The sequence below is a fragment of the Triticum urartu genome, chromosome 5, assembly GCF_003073215.2.
Source record: "Triticum urartu cultivar G1812 chromosome 5, Tu2.1, whole genome shotgun sequence".
In the NCBI taxonomy this organism is placed as follows: Eukaryota; Viridiplantae; Streptophyta; class Magnoliopsida; order Poales; family Poaceae; genus Triticum; species Triticum urartu.
In genome coordinates this window covers 45,197,610-45,216,334 of record NC_053026.1, presented here as the reverse complement: position 1 = coordinate 45,216,334, position 18,725 = coordinate 45,197,610, and the positions used below count along the sequence as shown (strand labels likewise).

The following is an 18,725-nucleotide window of genomic DNA, read 5'->3' as shown; positions in this document are numbered from 1 at the left end:
TAAACCTGTCGCATGTAGTATGTTTAACAGTGTGCATGATTGATTGACTGCATGTTGTGTTTGACGGATGTCATAAAGATACAGGATCAACCTTAAACTCTTTGATATTCCCATCTTTTCGGCTTTGACTCATGAACTCACCTCGGTTAGCTTCCAGCTTATGACAAAAATGTTGGTAGCTGGGCATGCATGTAAAATTCTGCAGTGGTGACCTTGGAATCCTTGTTGATATTTAGCCTGTGATCTCGCTCGCTTACAAGCTTATGTTTCCTGAGAGAAAGGGAGCGCAGGGGAAAATGTTCGGCATCGTGATCTTTAGCCTGCTTTGCATTTTCCTTCTATATTATCCTGTTTACATCTGCTAATTTCTGCTATATGCTGCCGGTTCCAGGTCATAAACTTGTGAATCACAAACATAAGTAGTGCTGATTTGTGACGAGAGCACACACACATATACCAGTACAGCACCACAGAATCTGTCCCTTTTTTCTCCCTATTTTCCCAACATCACATAGTCAAAGCAACTCTAGGCGATCCCTAAAAAATAGCTGATCCCCTAAATAATAGAGTATCCGGTTGAGTAAGCTTAGTGGAGTATTTATACTCCATTAACTTTTGACCAGACCTATCCGATCTCCTAAATTATTTAGTGAAATAAAACTTATTTTTGTCATTTGCATTTCATTTTTGGCCACCAAAACAAATTCCGCTGCTTCTTTATTTCATTGAATGACATTTTATACTCCCTCTGTTTCTAAATATAAGTCTTTTTATAGATTCCAATATGGACTACATACGGAGCAAAATAATTGAATCTAAACTCTAAACTACGTCTGTATACATCCGTGTGTAGTCCATATTGAAATCTCAAAAAAGGCTTATATTTACGAACGGAGGGAGTACATCTGAGTACATTATTATCGGAGTACAAGTTCATCAATTCTTTGCTACAAGAATGAAACAAAGAAAACAAGAATCGCGATTATAGTACATTTTAATAGAAATCCAACTTCCATAACTGCTCCCAGTAGTTGGATTAATATTATCTCTCGGTCTTCATTGTTTATTCTCTCACTTGGATTCTCGAGCTTGCACACTTCTTTCTTCTTCAGTTCCACATAATTTGACATTGCGCCGCCTCTAGTCTCTACTCTAGCAAGGAGTGCACGAACATCTATCAAATTTCTCGCTATCAGTAGATCGATGTAATCTTCTCCCCAAAACCAAGACTCGCATCCATCCTACACACAAATTTGAGCAAACAATGATCTACAAATTGCGATGAATCCGATAAACAACCAGATAAAAAGACGCACTCAAGCCAGCCTTTTGGCACTTGGAGAACACCCATCCGCGATGTTCTGGCGTGGTCGAAACTCGGCGCATCACGTGCCACGGGCAGTCGTCGCACTTTATGACCGGCAATGGGGAGCCGACAAGCTGCTGGGCCACTGCTTGACTGGAAGGAGTTGGTCGCGGATCAGGCATCAAATGTTGAAAATAGTTTAAATTTGCGCACAATAACAAGTCTATGCAAGCCATGAATGGATTGTTGTGCATTGATGCTTGATTGAGATAGCTTGGTATAGACATTTTGAATTTTGTTGAGCCAGTGATGTATGTTCGTGTGTGGCAATAAAAAGGGTGAAAACATGCAATTTGTCAGGTAGAAATACTCCTGCTAGTGATCCGTTGAAACAGTCATCAATTCATCATCACAGATGTCACAGTGAGAGATCCCCAAGACCGCGAGAATAAAAATGATAAGATGCATCCATGTTTTCCTACAAAAAGATGAGCATGTATATTTTCCTGAACTTGATGAGCACATTATGGATGCTGTCCTGTGGCAGCCGTTACATGCTGAAGCAACTTTAGTTCTACAGAACATCGTAACTGTGCGTGCTGAAACCACAGCCAGATTTCTCTCTAAACAGATCAGTCATAAACAACTACAATAAACCCAAACTCATCCAGATTTTCTCCAAAATGAGAGTTTGACAAACTACCGCCATCGTCCTAATGTAGCACAACCCCTGCATCCATTAGTTCCAGGAAACCTAAAAAGTAAAGAAAATGTATTAGGGACGTTTGACTCAACATGGAAAAGACCGAGTAAACACGAGTGCTATTGTAGTCTAAAATCTATCTCCCCTCCAAAAATGAAACAGAAAGTGGGTCAGAGGCTCCGGGAGTTAGCATCCGAGCAACATGTTTACTTTACAGCACAGAATTACAACATTATTGTTTGTTTGCAAATATTCTAGCAATCTTCAATTTTAGACTTTATCAATTGTTATACTACCTCTGTAAACTAATATAAGACGTTTTGGATCACTAAAGTAGTGACTCAAAATGTCTTATATTACCAGAGGGAGTAACATTGAAGGAAACAGAAAGAAGCAGTCATCAATACCACTAGGAAAAACAAAGCAGTCCTGACAATGCGAATGGATGATCAACAAAGAAGCATTATATAAGAGAATAATACCCAGAGATGCATAAGCTGCCTGCCAGATTCATACCCATTCCCTACTTCTAGATGAAACTAACCAGATCATCTGTTGATTCCAAGCCATCCTTCTTGCCTGAAAAAAAGTTATCCTCGGTCAAGGTAGTACAGTATAATATAAACTTAAACAAGAGACGCAATATTGCTAACCCAGAACAATTTATAACAGTATAAACACTATGTGTTGTTACTTGCTATGCACATAGTAGTCTCGTGCGAATAGATATGATTTTGATCTTACTGAGGTACAACTACACCAAATACGGGCTAACAAGTCGGTCTAACTAGATCAATAGTACCAATCCTAGTAGGAGTTTTTGATTGCAATTCATGTTCGGATCTTATTGACAACGTCAATTCGACACCGAAATTCATCCATGTGTATGTTTCCACATTATGACCCATGAACAATTCATAATCTTCTGTCCAAGCACTACCTATCAAGCAAATGCAAAACTGAAAAGTAAGGAGATATATATTGGTAGCAGTTAAAACAAGCAGGTGATTACATACCTGCCGTGGGGATCCGGCTCGATCCAAGCCACGGTGGAAGCACGCATGGTACCAGAGAAAAGTACTCGTCTTCAAGCCGAGAGGCCCCGACCACCTTCCCATTGTACATGTCCACGACGAGGACGTGCTCGCCGGCCTTGATGTAAATGACACTGGCGTCGAGAGGGTCAAGGACGGCGATCTGCGGCGACGACTGCGCCGAGTTCACCTGCCACGGGTAGCCTCCGTCCGCCAAGACCTTCCTGAGCGACACCTGGTGCTCCAGCTTCCAGCCGCTGCCCTCGCCGTCGCCGAGCGCATATCAGCTGAGCAGAAACGGCCCGCCCGGAGTCACCTCGGCATAGCGCAGCCTCCCCTCGCTCACGCGTTCACGCCGATGCGCCGGCGCTTGGCCAGCTCCATCATGGACAGCGCCCGTTCCTCGACTTTGCTGAGATCTCGTTCGTCCGCACATGCAGGCGCAGGCAGCACGCTGCCGCTGGGCAGCTCGACGAAGCCGATCTCCGGCCGGTTAGCAAAGGGGTCGACGGAGACGGCGCCCAAGGTGAGGTCGACCCACCACAGCCGGCCGTCGAAGGCAACCGTCTCCTGGTTCATCTCCATCTCGCGCGGGAGCAGCGGTCCGCCGGGCGAGCCCATCATCACCGTCTTCCACTTGCCTTGGTCGGAGAGGAACCGCGCAAGGGCGGAGCCATTGAAGACGAGGCCGGCGACGGCGAACCTGTCGGACGGCCCGCACCCGAGCCCTCCGTCGGCCTGGGTGAGGAGGCCCATGCGGTGGACGACGAGGATCTTCCTGCAGCCGCCGATGTCGGGGAGGCGGAGCATTTGGCCGGTGAGGGGGTTGCAGACGAAGCGCTGGATCTCAGGGTTCCTGGTGAGGTCCCAGGAGGTGCATGGGCCCTCCGCCCGGAGGTCATGGTAGCTGAGCAGGAGGTGGCCGTCGCCGACGTGGCCGAAGAGGACCTGGACGACGTTGCCGCCGAGGTATTGGACCCTGCCGCTGTCCGCGCTGGGGCGTGCCGCGGGGTCGATGAGGTGCGCCGGGGCGGAGATGCTGGAGACGCCCGGAGGGTCCACGGGGCGGAAGCACGCGGTCTGGGCCGACCACGAGCGATCAACCTCTCGGCCGAGTGGTCGATGATGGCCCATGGTGGCGGGTGCGAGGAGGCGGCGCCGGTAGAGAGGGAGCGGCGAAGGCGGCGCCGGCGGTGGAGAGGTAGCGACCGGAGACGGCAGCGGTGGAGAGGGCCAGGAGGCGGCGGAGCGACATGGTGTGGTCCGTCCGTCTGGTGGATGTGTTGGGTGACTAGCTCCTTGCTGTGGATAGTCAGTGTGCAGTCTTCCCTTCCTGACAAAAAAAAAGGTTGCAACTTTAATTCCAAGTTCAAAAAACCAAGTACAGTTTGCTTTTTTTTTAGCATCGCATACACTCACCCCTATGAACGCAAACACGCACACCCTATCCCTATGAGCACCTCCGAGAGACTGAGCCGGCATATCATCTTGAGATTTACAAAGTCACCGTAGGCGCTTCGTCGTCGACGGAAACGTCTCCTCCCACTGAAAGCGCATCACCGGAAATCCTGAAATAAATCCAGAAATAATGCAAGCACCAGGATTTGAACCCTAGTGGGTTGGGTATACCACTGTCCACCTAACCAACTCAACCACATGTTGATGCGCAGTACAGTTTGCTTTTGATATCGGAATTTGTGGTAGTACATATATTTTCAGAGTGGTTTTGTGGAGATATTTTGTCAATAAAAAAAGAGAATCGTTTCTTGTGGGCCCGTCACCATGCAGCAGTGTCACATAGGCATGGGTGGGGCTGCGGCCAGAAGGCTCGCCAGGAAGCTTTCAAATTAGTTCAAAAAAAACTTTGAATTTCATTTATAGTATGAAAATAAATGGTTGTATAGAGAACTCTTAGGGCGTCCACATTGTGTGCTGAATTGAGTTGCAAACTTTCACCACTCACCCACTAGTCCATCACTCATCTACCGTCGTCGAAGATGGGCATTTGCCACTACGAACGCCCTGGCCAGCCGAATATGCAACTGTAGGCCTGATTGCAGAGCTCCGCGGTGGAGTAGTGCCGAGCTCAGGCGACGGCCATTGGCACGGGGTGGCTACAGCACGGGAGACCGAGGGCTTAGGAGCTTGAGGGATGCTTGGCCAGGCCGAGGTGCATGAGAGATGCACGGTAGGCGCTGCCGGCGGTGCCCAACGAGGCTGGGGTGATAGGGAGCATCGTCAAGGCAAATTTTCATATATTTGCCTTGGCAAACACAACTTTTCATATATTTTTAATACAAAACTAAAAAAAGCAAATTTCGATGTTTTCCCATGGCAAATTATACTGATGAATGCCGAATTAAGATGTGTTTGCCATGGCATCTTCGTGCAACTATTGTATTCGAGAAAAATAGTTTGTACTAGTCTCATGGAAAATACAATTCCATACCCATGGCAAAAACAAACCTGTTCTTGGCAAATTTTGAAGTGCCGTGGCATTTTTATTTTGTTTGCTCTACATAATGGCAAATTTTTATAAGTTTCTGTTCTTCTCCTTCAAAAAATATGTAGAACATACTGTTCTATATCATGACATTTGCCATGACCTATATAGAATTTTTAAAATTTGCCATGTTTATTTGTACTATATTTTTGTTTCTATATTGCCATCATGATTTGGTTTCCCATTGGATCCATGAGAAACAAAAGCTTTTGCTTTGGGACTGTACAAGAAGCAGCGTTGCAGCAGGGCCTTTTTATCCTCTTGGCCACCGATCGATCCCAGTGGTTCTTCTGTGTCTGCAAAAGGGAAAAACGGGCAGCCTTTCCCTTTGATTTGCTGTCCTTGGTGTTTCCCATGCTCAAAGTCTGCATGGATGGACAAGGCGCCTGTGTTGTGTTTGTACCGCTGTCGCCAAGCGTGTTGATCTCAAAAAGAAAGAGAGGTGCCCCAACCGTCACGGCTAAAAGACGGGTGCTGGATTCCCTAGTATTGTTTAGGACAATTTCAACGCGCCGACGCACGCGGATACGGAATTGGTCCGTTTTTACTCTGTTTGGGTTGGTCAATCGAACGCTGATGTCCGCTTTTAGCCGTGAGCGTGTAGATGCACTCATTTCGGATTTAGGTGTTTGAAAAACTAAATCCAATCAAACACTAAAAAAATATAAACTTAACATTTAAACTGTTGATGAAATCCACTTACATTAATTTAAATTTAAAAACTAAAATTTAAAACTTTTTCAAAAGTAGCCCCACAACCCACAGTCCAAGGCGTCGTCATCCTCAGGTCGACGAACGTCGGCGCCTCCATCCACGGGAAGGCCTGCTAATAGGCCGCCAGCGCCACCTGCTGCTACCCGATGCAGCAGCAGCACGCGGAGGGCGCCGGTTGCTGCTGCACCGCCAACACTACGGCTTGGCTGACCTCGCCCGATCGGCCGCTTGTCGCTCGGCCTCCAACGCCCGACACTTTTAGGACGTGCTTCTTAGCCTATTTGTCAGTCACGCCTAGCCAAACCGACGTGCACAATACATAAACCTGCACGGTGCTCGTCCACGCCCAGAACTACATGCCGAATGCTGGTGGCGCGTTGGCCTCAACGTCGGCCGTAGGCGGTGCTGGTGGCGTGTTGGCCTCAACGTCTGTCGTAGGCGGTGCTGGTGACGGTGGAGGCGTGTTGGCCTCAAGGCCGACTGCAAAATATGACACGGCCTTCGCAAGGCCCGGCCACCTAACGAGCTCCTGGAGCTCCAACTCCTTGTCGGACCACCTGTTGGCCTTCCCAGCCGTCAATGAGCGACATGAAAGCCAATGGTCGCTATGTCGGTGCTCGCCAAGGAGGCAGTGAAGAACACGACGAAGAAGACCAAGAAAGCGGTACCAATCGAGGAGGCGGTGAAGAAGATGGCCAAGATAGCGGCTCCAGTGCCTCGTCCTCATCCGGCGCCTCGGGCACCATCTCCGGCTCTAGTGCGTCTGGTCGCCGTTGCCGGCAACAAGGGTCGTGGACACTAAGTGGTCAATGAAATGCCTTAAAGGTAACGAATGCATTTTTCATTTCGGACGATGCATTGTGCAATGATTGCTTGCGATCGATGGTTGATGGATTTGTGTCATTACAAAAATCCATGCATGTGTTTGTCCTTTCATGTTGAGTGGGCCGTGAGCAAACTGAGACGCCGCAGGTTAAGTGAGCTAGCAAAAAGTCCTACACTTATGAAAATTGACTTACGTTGTGAATAGGTGTCTTCTCTCATCCAGTGCCGGAGCTTCAGCTGGGCCAACGTGAGTCGCCGCCCCCAGCCCATGAAGTTTTTTCAAAATAAATACTACTCCCTCCGTCTCATAATGTAAAATGTTTTTTGACACTACATTAATGTTAAAAAAGTCTTACATTATGGGACAGAGGGAGTAGTAACTGGCCCATATATCTAGTAATCAACGTCCAAATCTCCTTCTGCTTGCCCCCCAACCCCCCCCCCCCCCCCCCCCAAGAAAACAGCCCAAGCTCCGCCACTTCTCTCATCAATCCCAGGCGCAAGGCTGACCCCTCTTTTGCACAATTCCAGGCGCAAGGCTGACCCCTCCCTATTTCTCTCTTGTTCTCCATTGGAATTGTTCTGCCACGCTACAAGGCTGCTTCAACCCCTTCTAGTTCTCTCACAATGCTAAGTTTTGGATGGCGAAGTGCTGCCGGTGACTTCGTACGTGTGGATACCGGCTGAGAGATCATGCTTTCGATCTTCGTTCGAGGGATTTTGCATCAAAGATCTTCACCAACTCTCCTTCGGCTACACTTCGAGTCGGTAACGATTTAATGTAATCTCATCTGCGTCTTCATAGTTTTCTTGGGTTTGATTCATAAGACATAGTTTTTGTTGGTATCTACTACATTCCCTACAATGGCATCACGAGCGATCTATGAGCAGATGCACGTTGCGATTTAGAACACAAGAGATGTATGGGTATTGCACAAAAGTTTTGCAGTAGATGAGATCTATTGCTTAAAAAATTGCAATGGATGAGATCCATTGCTTAATAAAATTGTCTGAGTAGTAGATAAGATCTATTATTAGTAGATGTAATCTATTTACTTGATGCATTCCCTACGGTCTTCGGCCTTGTAAAATGGTTCAATATCTTCTTTGCGCACCTACTCCAAAGTGATCAAGCCTTGCCTGAGGAATATCACACTTCGGGCATCCGAGGATCCCCAGGCGAACCCTCCAAGTGGAATTTGTCTAGTCTTCGGATTCGAAGACCCTTTTAGTGTAGAGCTATCTTCATGGCGAAGTCTTCCCACACCGAGAGAGTGGCGCCAATTTAGTCGCATTCTGATAACTTTGACCAAACCCGAAGCGCCCCACCGTGCACTATAGGATCGCACGGTCTTCTTAGATGTTATTATGGCGTGTTAGTGCGGCTCGAGGCCGCCACTATTGGCACATCTAAAGGGATCGTGCTCCGGATTTGTAGCGACATTATCAGCAAACCCCTCGATTCACGAGCATACGTAATGCACATCATATGGGAAACTCGCAAATTTACTGCCACCCAATGCACCCTTCGTTGTTTTTACCAACCCATAAAAAACGGTATGGCAAAAATGAATAAAGCCTCATGCACTCATCTCGCTCATGCTCCCCTCTTCAAGCTCCAACGCTTGAAGAACCGAATCTCCAAAAGCTTCCAGTACCCCCTTCTTTTTTTTCCTCCTCCCACCTCGAGCGATGGCCGGAAAGGGAACCCACGGTGCCACGACGAAGGCCTCCAAGGGCGAGCCGAAGGCCATAACAGGGAGTCAGGTGGCTGCCGACGATGCAGGAGAAGGCGGAGAGCAGGAAGGGGCAATGGTTCCCTTCCATCGTCACCGTGTGGGACACCGTTGAGTCCAGGACCCGGGGTTCTTCTGGCGTCTCAGGGCGTCCGGTGCCATTTGCTGCTCTCTAGAGGGTCATCGGGCCGCTCTACCGTCAAGGTGCCGGAGCCCCGCGCCGACGAGCGCGTGGTTTTTGTCTCGCATCTCCCCCGAGGTCTGGGATTTCCAATCCACCCTTTTCTCCTAGGTCTTCTTTATTTCTATGGCCTCCAATCCCATCGTCTTGCCCCAAATTCCATTCTCCACATCGCCTCTTATATCACACATGAGCCGGCACTACGACCGCGACGCACCCCCGGCTGGAGCGATCGAACCAGCTCGACGCGGGGCGAAGGCGCTGATAGGCGGGTCCGGCTAGACCATCGCGGGTGCGCCCGAAGCCTCCCAATGATAGTGGCCCCCGGGTCGCCTTGGTGCGGGCCGTTCGGGCAGACCAGACGGCTTGCATCGCCTAGAGAGGACCCCTCCCCGGCACGCCACCGACACGATGGTGGCCCCGGGCACGCCCCGCGGTCCACCTATCATTCACCACCGAGCCGTCTCTCCCACATGCAACGGCGCGAGAAACGCCGCGTGAGGGGGCGCCTGACGCGGCCCAATGACGATGGCCCTGGGCACATTCACATGGTCCACATACCCTTCATAGACCGCCCAACCGGGTAATCGGGGTCCGAACAAATCGGAGCGCCATCGAGTAGCCCCCACCGTAGGACGAACGGCCATGGGGCTCTCTCTGCCCACGAGCAGTTGAGAAGGCGGGTACTTTGCCATTCTTTATAGAAGCAAATATCCATGTTAATGCAATATGGTATGAATCAAATTGAGCTATCGATATCTAAATTTGTGTGAATTTTTTATAGAAAATTAAATTTAAAAGCTTATCGGGGAACTTGTTTAGCGGAGCAAATATAAAAATAGAATAAAAAAGTTAAGGTATAAGTGCCGCTTATAAGAGGCTAAATTGACAGCTTGCTCTTGGTGGCGAGGCCATGGCGGTCCTCCATGACGACTCAAAGCGTCTCTCGCCCTCCTACGCCAACGCGCGCTCCCTTTCTTTGACTGACACGCGGGCCTCCCATGACGCAATGGCTTGTGCGACCAGTTCCCCAAAATTTCAAAATCCCCGCCGTCTTCGTCTCTTCGACACCCTTCTGAAAATTCGCCCCGCGACCCTCCCGAAATCCCCCCCCCCCAATCCGCCACCCCCTCGCTCCCCCGTCTCTCTCGCTCGCGACCATGGCGACCGAAGCCTAGGCCATCCCCGCCGCCGGTCGCCGCCCCTGGCCCACCTCGCCGCCGCCTATACCTCGCCGCCGCCGCCGCACGCGAGGATTTCGGGGTTACGGGTTGGAATTAGGTGCCCGCCCGTGGATTTCCTAATCCGTATGTTCTAATTTCACCTCGATTGCAAGCTTGTTGCCGCCGTTTTTGTTTGCTCGCGTCGTCTGATTTTGCCGGGGTTTGCTCGGTTCCGATTGGTCGCTATCCAACACCCGATCCCCTGTTGGAATGGTTTTGTACACGCGGTTAGCTGCCGCAAGTCCCACAAATGTGTCACTATTGCTCTCCCCGAGTCAAGTTATTTGATCTAAGCGGTATTGCTTGTGGAAGACGATCTCTGGATGCTGAGACCACGTTTAGTCCGGTGCTCGGTGATACAGTTGCACCTGTTAATTTTGGTCTTCTATTAGTTCAATATGCTTAGAAGGGGCTGGTCCTGGCATTTCTCCGAGTAGGCTAAGTCGATCTGGTTGTTATGCTATCACTCTCAGCAGCCTGTTGGATTTGACCCATTTTAGTACTGCATAGCAATTCTGACCTGACATAAGTTACACTTGAGAAGAATATTTTGCACAGTTCTGTCTTCTGTGTTGCTGTTCATCTCTAAATTTGGTCTCAGGCCAAGTCGATCTGGTTGTTATGCTATTACTCTCAGCAGCCTGTTCGATTTGACTCATTTTAGTACTGCATAGCAATTCAGACCTGACATAAGTTACACTTGACGGGAATATTTTGCACAGTTCTGTCTTCTGTGTTACTGTTCATTTCTAAATTTTGGTCTCGGGCATGGCGTATAGTCTGATATTGTATTTATTTATACATCTGTGGAGCTTAATTTGATCCTAAAAGATGCTTTAACATTGGTGGAACCTTAGCTAATTCTCTTGTTCTCCTGTTTATCAGCTTCAACTTCAGTCAATCTGGTCTATTGTTATCCCAGAAGCCGCAATGACAGAAATTAAGCTGCCGAATATCCAGAAAGTGAGTAACAACAACTTCCTGTGCTAAACTATAGGATGTGCCTCCTGTTTCAGGTTTAGCTGTTCTTTCACAGCAGTATTTAACAACTCATGCATTGTGATGTGTCCAGGCTGCATCAAGTGATTACTGGAGTCTGGCCAGCAGCCAGTATCCATCTGGTAAATTTCCCAAGGTATCAATTGGCATCCCTATTCCAAGGACAGGAAGCAGAGATGCTGCTACCGCCCCTGCATTCGAGAGGAACCCGTCTCAGGGAACTGATGGAAGATCTAGACCCCCGAAAGGTTATAGTGCTTCACTCCGGGTCTCACAAGAAGCTGCAAACCATGGCGGGTCTGCTACAGAGGCACCTGAAGCCGCCCCTGTTAAGGGTTCTCTATCACAGCCTGATGACCATGCGCATGAGCAAACCGGAACCTTTTCCTTTGGAACAAGAAAAGAACAAGACAGCCAGCTTGACCAACTGCAAAAGACACCCTTCGTGAGTTCACAAGGGAAGCGCCAAGTGGAATCTGCAGATAAAACCAAACCCAACAGCGAGCTTCTCAGGATGAAGCTCTGGGGGATCCTTGGTACATCACAAACCAAGCAGGCTGTTGCTTCACCAAACCCTGAAGACATTGGGACACCTGACCAACCTGAAAGTTTAACCGCCAATGGACCATCTTCAGGGAACAAGAAGGTTTACACGTCACCTTTTCCTGATAATATCAAGACACCTGATCTGCTGAAGTGTCAAACAGCTGCCTATGCAAAGAGTAAACCATCCTCTGATCCAATTGAGTCAGATTCTGATACTCCGCAAGTAGTTGAAATAAGGCCTGTTACTCGCACCTTGGGTCGCAAGAAAGCACCAGAAGCCTCCAGGAAGCAGGATAAGAGCCAGAGTGCAAAGAAACCATTGTCTACTAAATGTTCTGCACCCAAGCAGAAAACACTGGACAATGTGTTTGTTTTTGATGAGAAATGCACACCCAAAACCGCAGGCAAATCTGCAGTCAGTAACTCTGGATGCTTGAGAAATCTTAGAAGCTCAAATAGGAAGGCTAAAGTAGAGCTTAAGAAGGTCAATTGTTCTAGCATGATTTCTGACAAGATCACACCGGATGGTAGGGAAGGACGGCTATCTTCTAGAAATGTACCATCAGAGAATAAGGGAGAGAAAACCACCTCCTTTTCTTCTTTGTCCCGAACTGGAAAAACTGCTGAGAGCTGTTCTAGAAGCCCTACTCGGGAGAAACGGCTGAATGGAATGGCTAAAGTTGGGCCTCAGAAGATGCAGTCTTCAGAAAAGTTGCTGCCAACGACACTGAATGAAGGTGAAGATAAGCTCTCTTCTCAGAATATTTCATCAAAGAGCAAGGAAAATTATTCTTCATTGCTGCACCGCAAGGAGAATGCTAATTTGAGCAAAGCTTCAGACAAAAGTCCTCAGGCACATAAAGCAGCAGGAAATAATTTGAAGTCGCCACCATCTGGTGCTGCTAGTCCATCACCTGAACCGAAAATGTACCCATGGGACAATGAGGCAAGTCCCCAGATAAATGGTAAAAATGGAGAGAAGTTTGCCGGTCCATTGGCAGACGGATTCAGAGACATGCAAGATGACTTTGTAAGTCCTACTTTTGCAACTAATGTAAATGGCCACCGCCATAGAAGTAAAATGCTACATGATGACACATACAGCCCCAAGTATCCAAAAAGTGTGAACAGGTCAAGATCAAGTTCCTATGCTTCTGATCCATGGTCTGAGCCATCGGTAGGCTTTCCAAATCTATAAATCATTTCCCAGCCATAATAAATTTGTTTTGTCTATACTCATGTAACAGAGTAACTCTATCTGTTTGTCACTCATTCATTTACTGTTGACATTCAGGATCGGATGGATAAAACCGATGAGTTACCTAACAGTGAATCTCCTAATTCCCCAAAAGAAAGAGAGAGCAAAAAACAACCAAATCTTTCACCCATTGCGCCAACTGAAGATGAAATGGCTCAAACTTCTATTCCAAGCTTTGGGAAAGGTCAGAATACTGACTTTGCAACTTTCAGTGCACATTAATACTTTGTACATGCAAATCAATAGTTTTCTAGAGTATGTTTTGTCACTTTCAGATTTAGTGCTACATTTATAGAACCGAAGGTGACAGTGTTAGTTTACAGAGTACTACCCCTTCTGTTCTGCACGAGGATGATACTCTCCTAGAACACATTCTTCTTTATATATTTACACATATAATTGACTTTCTCTATGTATCTTCTAGAACCAGTTAAAACTATTGGCAGAGCTCCTGTCCTTTTCCTGAAAAAAAGTTAAACATTGGGAGTCAGAGCATCCAATAGCAAAGTTTAAAAAAATGCTAGGTGTTAATTGCACATTCTGCCACATGCTTGCGCTTTTTGAACCAAAGCGTAATTATGCAGACATTAAGCACTAGGTGTGTTTTACTATCACCTAGAGCCTAGGCATGTTTATTTTTCTAACTATGCCTGATAGTCCTACTTTTATTGCATCAGCTCTATTTCCACAAATTTTTCATAGCAATCATTAATCAATCACTATCAGTGGCAGAGCATCCAATAGTCCTACTGTGGCTTTAAGGTTAAGGCTCTCCAAAACATGATCCACTCACTCTTTAACTATTGTATGAAGTGCTTGCTCATGACAAGCCATTCAAATGGAATAGAAGCAACATGTGGCATATTCTGTCATGTGCATTCATGCCACTTTAAATGCGTTCCATTTTTTTTGGCTAAGTGCTTTAAGTTTAGTATTTTGACCACTTTAGTTCTGGAAAATTAATAACGTGATCCAAGCTTTTCCCACATGCTGTTGGAGATGTATAAATTACACTATCATATATTTATCCAAAACTTGTTTACCTGTGAAGTGTTACTTATCTATAACTGGTTCTTCATGTGTAGGATATAAATCTCGCAAATGGCTTTCAGATGTAGACGGCCCTGATAAATCTCCTCCAGAAAATCTGGATAGGAAATCACATCTGAAAGATGGTAAAAGAGGCAAAAAACGGCGCTTACCTTCGCCTATTCCTTTTGCCACTTTAGGTAAAGTTGATTACTCTTCTTGCGTTCAACTAACGGTTGCAGTTCATAACTGATATGTCATTGCTAATTCATTCAGGAACACAAGAAACTATAATGTCAGACAAAGAACCAGTGCAATGCCCAGATGACTACCTAACCAGGTCTGTTTTGTAGATTGTGTAAAGAAATACATATCCAATATTGTTGGTTGATCCAATTTCGTTTCTTGATTGTAACCAGGGCTTTTGATCAGTTACTGCTGGTGCTGGGAAGGTTTCAAACCAAGATCAAGTCTGAAACAAGAAACAAAAGTTCTGAGATACTGGCAGGTACTGGAGAGATAATACGCCAGCACCTTGAGGGAGTTGAGGTGCAGATGCAGGATGATGTGTAAGATCTTTGCCGGTGCTACCAAGAAACAACATCTTATCTGCATATACACACCTAGTTGTATATCTAAGCTTGCTATAGAAGTATCACATATATTAGAGGTGCAGCTATTTTTGACGCATTCAACTGTACTTTCAGGGATAAGCTGGTCAATGCAGGAAAATCTAAAAGAAAGCGACTAGAATCAACATTTGAAGGTACAACCTATATTATGTTACTGCAGAAATTAATTTTGTGGTCTGTTATTGTGAATTATGAGTTTTATGAAGATTAGACCCATTAGTCAGAATCCGTCCAGAAAGCAGTATCTATAAAGATATGATGTACTAATGTTCTGATCCATTGTGCCACTCATACTTCAGCTATTTGGATTATTCAGCTCGAGCAATTTACATAATCTTATACTTCAGTAAGTTATAGAGTATTCATATAGACATATAGAGTTAGTCATGATCCGATTCCTGTATGTTATGTAGGTCCTGCATATCCTGAACTTTTAAAAAACATAATAAGATGAATGTTGAATGCATATAAACGATCCCCAAAAAACTAAGCTTAAATAGGTTGATTTTGTTCTTGAATCACTTTCACCGTCTGAATACTGAAGCATTTAATCAGTGCCATGAAAGATTAATTTGAGAAAATTTAATGTACCATTTCTTTGAATCTTTCTGCAGTTATCCACTATAGTTTGGTTATTTCTTATTTACTAGTCCCTCCGTTCACTATTATAAGATGTTCTAACTCTTTTCTGATTTGGGCGTGTATAGACGCATTTTAGTGTGTTTTTGTTCACTCATCTCAGTCCGTATTTAATCCATATTGAAGTATCCAAAACATCTTTGGAGTATCTTCTACCCTTTGGACTTTTTACTGTGTATGCATATATTTAGGCTTAGAGCCTGTTTGGTTGGTATGCTAACCATGCCACACCACAAGTTTGGTAGGTTTGACAAGGTTAGTCGCCTGTTTGGTTAGCAAGGCACACTTGTCGCAAGATTCCTTTGGGAATCCTTACACTTTACCTTATTTTCTTACATGTCTTCTGTTGTTTCTCTTAATAAACGTTAGTTACTCAAATGATATAACCTGGTCCTATGTCTTCTGGTTTCAGAGCAACAAGAACAGTTAAGGGTTCTTCATGAGAAGTTTAAGGAGGAGGTTAATCAGCAGTTGCTTGGTTGCACGAACTCTCTCAAGGAATTCGAAGCTTATCATGCAGAACTTAAGGGAGTAGCTGATAAGCAAAGTAAGTCTAACTTGAAACCTTATACTTGCGAAATGCAAATGAAATATTTACTCGCTGGGCTATTTATTACAAACTGATACTGGGTGAACTCCCAAAAATGTTGAATCATGTTGTTAACCTTTGTCAAAACGGAGCCTTATGAAGTATCACCATTGGAGCAGTTTGATTACAGATTGCAAACTTTATGTCATATAACTGACCCAGGCACATAAGATTCCAACATTGTAAGGTTTGAAGTTTTTTGCTGAATAATGTGGTTAAATCAGATGGTTTTTAATTGAAATAGAATGATTGCCCAATCTCTACATTGGCACATGATTAGAAGAAATAGTCAGCAGTGAAGTAATTATGTTGAGCTCACCGTTATCATTGGTAAGAGGCAAATGGAATGAATCATCATACAGTTACTTGAAGAAATCTGTTTAAATGCTCTGTTTTTCGAACCGTTTGCCACCAGGATTACCACTTAACCATGGTGTTGTTTTATGATTGCACCAACAGAAGCATCACACAAGAAGCTCCTCCAACATGCCGAGAGAACAGTTGATTCTCAGCTCAAGGACGCTGAACTCAAAATCTCGGAGATTCAGAAGGTAAGGGAAACATCATTCCTAAACCCCAGGTACGCTGGTATTGATCAAATGGTAACCCTTTTCCACGGAAATGTTTCGCAGAGAGCCCGGAAGAAGATGAACGGCCTAAAACAGGTACTCAAGGAGCTCATCACCGAAACTGCAGACTGATCAAGCTCACCTGCTCTACACAAACACAAGTAGATACATAGCTAAGGCGAAACGAGTAGGGTACCACATCACAGACAGGTCTACGGCTCCATTTCACAAAGGGTATAGAAGGATGGCGCCAGAACGCATGTAGGGTTCATTTGCTTACAGTTCAGTTTGAACTATGCCTTGTAGGAGCATAGCATCGTTTTACGATCTTTACCACTTTGAGTCAGTGACTCGCTAACTTACCATCCGGGCAAGTTCTCACCAGTGCCTTAAAGCATGACGCATTTCTTCAATGAATCGTGTCGTGGCTCGAGTAATGTAACGATCCAGTACAAAATCGCAGATGCTTAAGTTGAATTTGCTGCCACGTGAAAGAAAAAGTGACAGTTAAATCAATTGTACTAATCTGGTGGCATCTTTGATTCCTTTTGCTTGCCAATGCCCCTGTTTCGTTGAGATGAGAAGAAATTAGAGGCAAGGTATGTCTGGCCTGGCTGTACACAAACAGTAGACATCTTTGATCCTTTTTTGCCATTGTTCCATCTTCATGTACGTCTGTACACAAGCTGTGGCAGATGACAGTGCATTCAAAACGGGAACCTACCTACCTTGGCCTTTGCAGATAACGGAATTGCAATGAGAGATACTCATGGATCTACAAGTAAACATCGTTGTCTCTCTCTCTCTCTCTATCTCTCTCGGCCAGAGGGACGGTCTATAAACACACACGGGCCTCTTCGACCAGCAAGTATCACAGCAGAACGTAGAGAGCCAGCTCTAAAAGCCTCGCTCGAATAATCATTAGCTAGCAGCCTCGAATCATGAGCATGTCGTCTGCCGGCCGCCGTCCCACGGCGCTCCTGCAGATCGCTCTCTTGGTCGTCGTCGCCGCGGTCATCATCAACAGCTCCGTCTGCCTTGGAGCCGCCGTAGGTCAGTCGACAACACCCGTCCGCGGGCCCCATCTCCCCAACACAATGCAAGGATCGGTCGATCGATATGTGTAACTGAACGGCGCGCGGCCTTACTATATGCATGCATGCCTCTTTCTAGTATCTGTACAAGTTACAGTAAAACTATATCGCCTCGTGTACCTACTTCTACGTGCACTCTGAATAAAACTGGTAATCGCTGCATGTCTGTCTGTCTGGAAACTGACGTGAATTCATGGTCAATTTGTATGAAGATGAAATCAAGTTTGGTTCGATGGACAGTGAGTAAATTCATTTTGCAGTACAGTCACGTGATGAAGAGTGCCTGCACAAACAAAAATCAATTCATGATGCACTTTTTTTTAGAAAACTAGGTAATTGCCCGTGCGTTGCAACGGGGCATAAATATTCTAATGGTTCAGTACAATCATGGCAAATATATACCTTTACAATCCTCATGCACATTTTGCCAAATCATGTCTTGTTCATAAACATTTAGCTAGAAAGCAAATATAAGATGTAATGCATCCTTCGGTCCCATTTTTATATGGACAGAATATGAACGGGCAATGAAACCCCAAGATTGAGTTCTACTCCCTCTACAACAAGATATGTTTTGACAGTACAATAATGTCTAAAAATATCTTATATTATGTTACAGAGGGAATAGTTGCTTGTGTTTTTCGAACACCAACACATACGTAATCATATTGTCGTCTACCTCGCTTGGGAGATGAAGTGTATTGTATGTCTAATTTGCAAGTGAAACAACTGTTACCTGCACAGGAGACGTCATATTAAATTTCTTATTTACAAAAATAATGAAAGATGCATGCAATGATCACTCTAAATACATGTAGTACAACATGATGTTATGTGGTCCAGCTTCCACCCTTGTCACCTTGCTCTTCGATGACGATCGAGTCTCTGGAGACGAAATCCCATCAGCAGTGCCCATGGCATATGATCACAATTTACAGGTTATACATTAACATATACCAACATACTGGAATGTATGGAAATCTGGACATTAGTGCATGCCTTGAATCATTGACTGTCTTGAGCTTGTACTCCTTAACTGTTTCACCACGTGAATCTGTACTTCCCCTTTATAATTTCTCATGTACAACATCAGCATGATCAGAGAAGATAAGCACTGTTCACTACCGCAGGATTGTTATTATCTG

General features: G+C 45.6%; 2 protein-coding genes and 1 pseudogene across 2 annotated transcripts in view; 2 read left to right on the top strand and 1 right to left on the bottom strand.

Moving 5' to 3' along the window:
* Window positions 1–1,797: 1,797 nt before the first annotated feature.
* Window positions 1,798–9,070, bottom strand: LOC125506736 (annotated as a pseudogene).
* Window positions 9,071–10,126: 1,056 nt separating this feature from the next.
* On the top strand, window positions 10,127–17,039 carry LOC125555593 (meiosis-specific protein PAIR3-like). The gene is made up of 11 exons (XM_048718494.1): window positions 10,127–10,309; window positions 11,111–11,188; window positions 11,298–12,947; window positions 13,065–13,212; window positions 14,114–14,257; window positions 14,334–14,397; window positions 14,477–14,626; window positions 14,765–14,823; window positions 15,741–15,875; window positions 16,377–16,468; window positions 16,550–17,039. Exons 2-11 carry the CDS (start codon window positions 11,156–11,158, stop codon window positions 16,616–16,618), a joined length of 2,544 nt encoding a protein of 847 aa, XP_048574451.1. The 5' UTR covers window positions 10,127–10,309; window positions 11,111–11,155; the 3' UTR covers window positions 16,619–17,039.
* A 394-nt stretch (window positions 17,040–17,433) lies between these two features.
* LOC125507782 (protein WIR1B-like) overlaps window positions 17,434–18,725 on the top strand; it is an 11,428-nt gene continuing 10,136 nt past the window's right edge. Inside the window, exon 1 of the mRNA XM_048672278.1 lies at window positions 17,434–17,535. Coding sequence (XP_048528235.1) covers window positions 17,434–17,535 — 102 coding nt within the window. The remainder of the gene's footprint in view (window positions 17,536–18,725) is intronic.

Coding starts and splice junctions, on each gene's coding strand:
- LOC125555593 (XM_048718494.1), top strand. CDS start 11,156: ATGACAGAAATTAAGCTGCCGAATATCCAGAAA. Junction 14,258..14,333: donor TATTCCTTTTGCCACTTTAG/GTAAAGTTGATT, acceptor TAATTCATTCAG/GAACACAAGAAACTATAATG. Junction 14,824..15,740: donor ACTAGAATCAACATTTGAAG/GTACAACCTATA, acceptor TTCTGGTTTCAG/AGCAACAAGAACAGTTAAGG.